Raw genomic sequence first — 8,022 nt, forward strand, 5'->3', positions numbered from 1 at the left:
AGCCCTTCCCTCTATCCAGCTGGGTGCTGTGTGTGTGTGTGTGTGTGTGTGTGTGTGTGTGTGTGCGCGCGCGCGCGTGTGTGCATGCGTGTCTGCACGCGCATGCGCCCTGGATTCCTGGGTGGCCAGAGCTGAGATTTCACTCAACAGGGTAAAAAAGTTGATCATTTCCTCGGCGGGGGAGGCGGGGGGGCAGTGAGCCAGTTTACACATCAGGTAAGGAAATCATTTTTAATCATTTGCCTGCTTGGAGGATGCCGCCGCTCGTCCTGGGCTCTGCTGGGGTCGAAACGTGGCTGCTCTGGAGCCCGCCCTTTCCCGGGTGCTCTGCGCCAGCTGCCTTCTCCACGTTATCTCACCCGGTCCTTAGGGCCTGTGGTCACCTCCCCGCCGCCTGCCCACTGTACAGACGGGGAAAGCGAGGCCCGGAGGGATCGGACCACAGCGCTCGACCAGGTGGAGCCAGGGTTCCGGCCGCTTCGCTGCCGGCAGGCCCTCCCAGGACAGCCCCCTGGGCACCCCCCCGGGGGGTAGTAGTTGTGGTGAGAAGCTTCGGCCGCCACCACGAAAGGTGTCTCTCAGGCAGGGAGGTGACTGGTGGACAGAGACCCCAGAGATCAAAGGTGTCCGTGGGGACCTTTGCTAACAAGTGCGCGGGGGCGGGGGGTGCTGGGAAGGCCCTTGTTGCAGCGCACAAGTGGTGTCTCCCAGGGTGCCGGCTCGTTTCGGGGCCGGCCCGGGGCACATACGAGTGTGTGAGTGTGTGTGTGAGTGTGTAGTCTGAGTCACACAGAGGAAGGTTAACACCCCGGCTCTGACACTCCCCTCCGTGTGTCCCTGGGCGAGTCACTGTCGCCTGGGCCAGTCAGGCAGAGCCGGCAGGTGTTGGCCCCCAGGGCTGAACCGTAGAGTGGCTCTGGGGCGGGGCCCCCGGGCAAAGGGGGCGGGGCTCCCCCCCGCCCCCCCGCCCCCCCAGTGGAAAGCCCAGGGTCATCAGCTCATTATTCAAAACAAACCCCTGAACAGATTTGCCTCTTTTTATGCCCCGGAATTATCTTTTTTGTTTTCTTTTGTTTTGTTTTTGGCCACCTGAGGCAGTTTGTCCAAATTTATGTCGGTACAATTAATTTCCACTAAGGATGCTTAATGGGGAGGCTTCGGGTCGTTAGGAAGAAGCCGCTCAAAGGCCTCACTCCCCGCACCCCCACACTTAACCCGGTACCCCTCAGCCGATTTCCGGAGCAGGACTTGGGGACCGGGCACTCGAGGGGACACGCAGTCGAGGTGCTGGGAACCTGACCTCCTCCTCCAGGCCAGGACCTTGCTCCGTGACCAGGGGCCTGCCCCTCGCCCTCTCTGGGCCCCTGTTCCCCATCTCAATCCCCTGAGACAGGGTGGCAGACAGGGCTTCCTAAGGCTTTTCTTCGGGCTTCTAGCCCCACCCAGTGCCAGGGGCCTGGGCCCTCTGTTGGGTCAGGAGGGGTTCTCGGGGCAGCCCATGAGGGGGCTGCAGAAAGGGGCTCCTGGGTTTGTCTGAGTGCCTAGCCCTCCTTGGGCTGGCCGGGAGAGTCCCTGTTTCAGGAGCTGGTCTCCTCTGTAAACCTAGGCCGTGCAGAATTTATTGGTCAGCCAGGCTGTCTGGGCCGGATGGGGCCTGGGGGTTCATCTCGGGAGCAGTCTTGCCGCAGGGGAGGAGGGAGGTGCGGGGTTCATCGGGTTCCCGTTTACGGGGGGCCGTAGGACTGGGGATCCCGCAGTCTCCAGCGCTGTCTCTGGCACAAGGGGTCCCGCCGCCCCCTCCCGGGCCTCCACGCCCTGCTTTGTGCCTTGAGGTGAGGGCTAGCCAAGAAGGCATCCAGACCCTCTGCTGAGCTCAGGGAGTCTGGAAGCTTCACGGGACCCCAGAGTCACTGGGGGCTGCTGGGGAGGGTTCCCCAAAAGAGGAAGGGCTCACTCCCTCAGTGACTCTGTTTCTTACTTACTCAGCCTTACCATCATTTCTCCCTCCCTGCCTGGATCCGAACCCCCGCCCTCTCCTGGCAATGACTTAACCCCTCTGCGCCTCAGTTTTTCACACCCGCAAAATGGGGGTAATAATAGTACTTCTCCCATCGGGTGGTTCTCAGGAGTCAATGAAGTTCTGTGTCAGAAACTTAAAATAGGACCTGGCACATGGCAGGCAGTGGAAGGGGAAGTTATTACTCATTCGGCCCGGTCGGTCAAGAGACATTTATGGAGCACTTACTGTATACCAGACATGGTGTGAAACCCTGAGGGTGCCGAGATAAGTAAGATTCGGTCCCCGCCCTCCAGGACCTCAGAGTGGAGTGGGGTGACTCACCAGGGGTCCCTCTGGGATCTCAGAGTGAAGGAGGGGGCGGGCACGTCCCCCACGTATGGGCGGACGGGGTCCATTGTGTGGCGGGCAGGGGAAGCGGCCTTCTGGAACACGTGCCGTTTCCTGCGCCTGGCCGTGGTTCCCGAGACCCCGGCGTTCCACCCTGACCTGTCTCCCGCCTCGCTTCCCCGCAGGTCCTGGACGACATGGTTTCCGCCGTGGTCCCCAGGCTGCTCGTGTCTCTGCTGCTTCTCCTCAGGACCCTGCCCGCGGTGGCCTACTCCGTGCCCCTGCAGGCCGCCTTCCTGGAGGACACAGGGGGCAGCGGGGAGGCCGAGGGCTCATCGGCCTCCTCCCCGAGCCTCCCGCCCCCCCGGACCCCGGCCCTCAGCCCCACGTCGCTGGGGCCCCGGCCCACGCCCCTGGCGGGCCCCAGGCCCCCCACCAACTTCCTGGACGGGATCGTGGACTTCTTCCGCCAGTACGTGATGCTCATCGCCGTGGTGGGCTCCCTGGTGTTCCTGCTGATGTTCATCGTCTGCGCCGCCCTCATCACCCGCCAGAAGCACAAGGCCTCGGCCTACTACCCCTCGTCTTTCCCCAAGAAGAAGTACGTGGACCAGAGTGACCGGGCCGGGGGCCCCCGCGCCTTCAGCGAGGTCCCCGACCGGGCTCCCGACGGCCGGTCCGAGGAAGCCCTGGATTCCTCCCAGCAGCTCCAGGCTGACATCCTTGCCGCCACCCAGAACCTCAAGTCCCCCGCCAGAGCTGCCCTGGGCGGTGGAGACGGAGCCAGGATGGAGGGCAAGTCGGAGGAAGACGAGAGCGGCAGCCGGGAGGGGGGCCAGGAAGCCCAGGGACGTGGGGTCCCGGTGGAGAAAGCCGAGGTGCTAGATGAGCCATGCGCGGTGGGGGCGGAGGAGGCTCTGGAGGCCGGCCAAGGCCAAGGCGAGTCAGAAGCGGCTCCTTCATCAGCCCAGGAAGCCAGAGGACCCGCTGGTCCCCCCGAGAGCCCCTGCGCTTGTGGTATCGCCCCCAAGGTCTAACAGGCCTCTGGGGCTGCTGGCCTTGACTGTCGGACCCCTAGTGGTCGCCTCCATGGATGTGGGAAGGCCCTTGACCCTTTCCGCTCCCTGACACCCTCTCCTCAGCGCCCCCCTGCCGCAAATCCCAGTGCGTCCCAACCCTGCAGTGGGCAGAGGTGCTGGTCTCCGGCCTACCCCGGGAAGCTCCCCCCCCCCACCCCCGTTCCAGGAACACTTGCCCCTGCAGCCCCAAAGGGCGGCACCCCAAACACAGCTCCTCCGGGGAGGCGGGGATGGGAAGGATCCCTGTTATATTCATGATAGCACGGCCGACGACACGGGCCATGTCCTTTGGGAAACGTAGATCATGGGTCCCCTGTGACGGCGCGGACCTCGCCGGGGGTAGGGAAGAAAAGTCAGAATACCTAGGAGTTTTGGACCAGGGTGAATGGGACAAGGCCCCGGGGGCGGGCGCAGTTAGAGCTACCGTAGACGTGGGCCTGATGAATCGGGAAGCTTCCGGGGGCCCGTGCGCACATCGCGACAGGTCCCTAAATGAGCATTTCCAAAGCTGCGTTCCCTGCGGTGCTCTGTGGAAAAAGGCTTTTGGGGTCCGATGAGTTGAGGAAACACTGCCTCTCTGTTCCCCGCACCACCCCCACTTAGGGCACCCCAGGGCTCTGCAAATACTCCAGTAAAGGCCCCGGTTGGAACCCGGTTGGTCTGTCTCAAACTGCTTTTGACCACAGGGTTTTTTTGACCACAGGGTTTTTTTTTTTTTTTGTCGTCGTCGTTGTTATTTTACAGTTACAGAATAACATCTTGCAGAGCACACTCTGGAAATCAGTGCCCCAGATGTTCCTGAAGGTGCCCCCCAGTTTGTGGTTGGTCCAGGGTGAGGGGTACGGGGTCTGGGGGTGCTCGGGTCCCCTCAGTTCTGCCAAGCATCTCTGCCCGGGGACGAATTGCTCATCCTGTCACCGCCACCCGCATGGGATGAACGCATCAAAGCTTTCTTGTCAGGCCCCCGAAGCTGGGGGGCTGTGTGTGAGGGGGCCCCACTCTGGGGGAGACTGAGAAGGTGGGGGCGGTTTCCAACACCCAGCCTGGAGCGGGGGGGCCCTGGCCCCCCTCCACGTCGTTCACGTGCATTGTCTGGCAGCCTGTGCCCACAGCATTCTTTAGCTTTCGACAAGGGAGACTGAGCTCCGTCCTGATCTGGGGAGGCTCTGGGGGGTGCTCTTCCTCAGCCCTTCATCTGGGGCCCCCCCAACCCCTGCACAATTTTTTAGGTGCTGAGATATAGCAAACCAGCACAATAAACCTTTATTCTGGCCCGAGTGTCGCTGGTTTTCTGCGGGGCGGGTTGGGGGTGGCGGGGGGGATGAGTCTGCTGGTGGGGGTGGGGGGTGGAGCCTTTCTTCTGGGCTGTTCCGTGGGGTGAGGCAGCTTTCTGGGGGAGATACGGCGGGCAGGCTGAATGAGCAGATCCGGGAAGGGAGTGGAGAGCAGGTTCCCCATGGGAAGGGGGTGGGAGTTCTTGCCCCCAAGACTGGGCACCAGCCCTGGACTCGCGGCCACACAGACCCAGCCGGCTTCTGTGAGCAGGTCTGCTCGTTACTGCGGCTGTCGGAGAGCCACCCCCCTCCTTTCCCTGGAAATATGAGCAGTAGAGACACTACCAGCCGACGTTTCAGTCTCCCATCCTCTGGCAGAGCGGCCGACGACTAGAGTCGGTCTCATGGCCAGCGCCATGGTCACCGCACCCTTGGCCTGGGGTGGGAGGCAGCCCTAGCCTTTGTCTCCTCACCGCCAGGCTCTTCCTTGCCTTTGATGGCATGTTCCTGCTGCCACTGCGCCACCCCCCCCCCCCCCGAGCAGCCAGCTGGAATCCAGATGTGGCTGGGCTGGGAGCACGTGCTGGATCCCCGGGGTGATGGGGGCAGGGAGGCCATCCCCCCCCCCCACCAGCCCCTCTCCTCCGCTGACCCCACATCCCTTCGGAGGGGCGCCGGGTTTGGGTTTCATAACACACAATGGCCTCTGTCTCGCGCAGTGGGGAAGGGCCCTCCCTCTCTCAGCCCAGACAGGCTCCCGCCCAAGAATGTAGGGAAAATCCAATATGGATGCCTGCATGCTATGTGGCTCTGACCAAGTCACTCAACCTCTCCGTGTGTGACAGGCTCTCTCCTTGCACCTGAGCTCCTGCGGGGTCCTAGGCGATTGGGTAGGGCTGGGGTCGGTAAGACAGAAGTAGATGTTAGAGATCCCCGGGGAGCAGGCAGGGATGAGTTTTCCAACCAGCCGCTCCGTGGTCAACGGCGGCTCCCCCATGAATCGTCAGCTAGAGCTGCCACAGGACAGGTAATGTGTGGCCTTAGTTATGGCCTGTGTCTCCCGGGAATGATGGGGGTGAGGATTAAGGAGGTAGTTTGAGTCCCAGTGCAGAAGTCAACCTCCCTCTTACCTCTGAGCTTTTACAGCTACTATTCCCTCTGCCTATGACACCCTTCCCCCCCCACTTGTCTTGCTAACTCCGCCTCCTTCTTTAGCTTCCAGCTTAGATGTCACCTTTCCTGACAGCACCCTCCCCCCGCCCAGCCTTTCTTTCACAGTCCCCTGGGCTCAATGCTAATAATAATTGCTTATAGTTAATGAGCACCTGTACCTACCAGGCAGTGCTCTAAGCACTGAACATCATTTGCTTATTGGGACTCTCAAGCCTATGAGATAGACACTGCTGTTATTCCCCCTTCACAGATGAGGAAACTGAGGCCCACAGAGGTGATGTCAGGTGCCCGGGTCACACAGCCGGGATTCCAGCCTCGTAGTCTGATTCTAGAGTGAATCGGTAAATGGGCTCTACAGCTTTTTTGGTGAATGAGTGAATGAATGAATGAGGCCCTGGGGGAGGAGAGAGCAAGGCCCCACTTCTGCTTAGAGCCCCTCCAGTGTGCTCCCACATGTTTGCTGGCGTTACCAGCAGGGCCTCTCTTGTGGGCACACATCTGGCCAGGCACCAGCAGAGGGCGGGCTGTGGAGCAGACAGTGGTTGGGGGCATGTGTGGGCTGGGTCCAGGAGAGGGGGAAAATGGGGCTTGAGGGTGGGGGTGGGCCGTTCCCCTGTTCCCAGGGATCCAGGAATCTGCCAGGGCCCGAACAGGCCCCCACTGTCCCGGGGCTTATAAAACCGCACAGCTGCCCCCAGGCTGGGAGTCTGTCTGGGGGCTGGGCTTGCTGCCGCTGCTGTACAGAGAGAGGGGGAGGGACAGCAAAACCACCCCAAGACACGGCCCCCAGCTCAGTGTGGGAATGGGGGCTGCCGGTGCAGTGTGGTGGGGGTAGGGGCGGGGCTGCTGGAGAGCCCTCGTCCCCAGGCCCTGCGTTTCTCCGACCAGCCCGAGGGTCTGGGTAACCCCTGGCTGGGGGTCGTGTCAAGGCAAGAGCGGGAGGGGCAGAAGTCCCATCTTCCAGGGGCTCTGCCCTGGGTGCATCATCTGTAATCTTCTTGGGGTGATTAAGGAGGTTTGGGCCCCTAGGATGAGATCTGCCTGTGTCCATGCCACCTCCGTCCTTTCTCGGCTGTGTGGCCTCGGCCATCTGGGCTTTCGTCTCCATGTGTATGAAGAGGAGATGATCCTGCCCTACCCGGCAGGGGTCTCAACCTGCACATGGAGATTATCTGAGAGCTTTTTAAAATCATAACCCCACTCAGGCCCCACTCAGATTTTTTAAAGTTTTTTTTTATATGTTGATTTATTTTTGAGAGAGAGAGAGCGTGAGCGCCTGAGCAGGGGAGAGGTGGGGGGGGGGGTGGGGACAGATGATCCGAAGCAGGCTCCTCGCTGACAGCAGTGAGCCTGATGTGGGGCTCGAACTCACGAACAAGGAGATCGTGACCCGAGCCGAAGTCAGATGCTCCACTGACCGAGCCAGCCAGGCGTCCCCCGACCCAGACCAATGAAATCAGAGTGTCTGAGGGTGTGGCTGGGCAACTGTCTCTGCCTGCGGGCCTGTCCCCAGTGTCTCCCCAGCACTCCGGGCACACAGGTGCACGCGTATAAGGCTGAAGGAAGGCACACGTGAGCATCCATCACACCACTTAACCCTCACCACACTCCCCACAGAGAGACGAGCAACATCATCGCCTCCCTTTTACAGACGAGGAAGCGGAGGGTGAAGAGGCTCGTCCTGTGTCACACGGACAGGCGTGGCTGGGATTTGAACCGTCCGTCTGACTCCTCAATCCAGGGTCCTCAGCCCTGAGCCTCCTACTTCATCTTAGAACTCGCTTGTGGGCCCAGAAGCGGAGCCCTTCTGATGCTGGGGTGGGGAATCCCGTTTTGTGTCCGCTGCATTTCATCGTGGGTCCCCAGTCCTTGTTTTGACGCCACCCCACCCCTGGGGTGCTGACGGTGACTGGCCAGTGCCGTGGGTCCTGCCTGTCTTGGTTCTCATTCCTAGAGGTTTGGAATCATTGAGTCTGCCCCCAAGGGGATCCATCAGCTTTCCAGGTTCCAAGGTGGCCAAGAAGCAACTGCCAGGGTCATCGACTTTTCGTTTTCCAACCGCAACTCTTTCATGAGCACCTACTGTGTGCCAGGTACTGAGGACACTCCATTGGCACAACAGACCTGAGGCTATATTCTAGGGGAGGAG

At 61.2% G+C, this 8,022-nt stretch overlaps 1 protein-coding gene across 5 annotated transcripts in view; it reads left to right on the forward strand.

Annotated features, from left to right (window-relative positions):
• The window catches only part of TMEM119 (transmembrane protein 119), a 36,351-nt gene extending 31,653 nt beyond the window's left edge, over positions 1-4,698 (forward strand). For all 5 annotated transcript variants that reach the window (XM_030292528.1, XM_030292531.1, XM_030292532.1 and 2 more), the window contains one exon: positions 2,533-4,698. In XM_030292528.1, the coding sequence (XP_030148388.1) occupies positions 2,533-3,384 (852 nt within the window). In that variant the 3' untranslated portion in view covers positions 3,385-4,698. The remainder of the gene's footprint in view (positions 1-2,532) is intronic.
• The last annotated feature ends 3,324 nt before the right edge of the window (positions 4,699-8,022 follow it).

Source organism: Lynx canadensis, chromosome D3 (genome assembly GCF_007474595.2).
Source record: "Lynx canadensis isolate LIC74 chromosome D3, mLynCan4.pri.v2, whole genome shotgun sequence".
Classification (NCBI taxonomy): Eukaryota; Metazoa; Chordata; class Mammalia; order Carnivora; family Felidae; genus Lynx; species Lynx canadensis.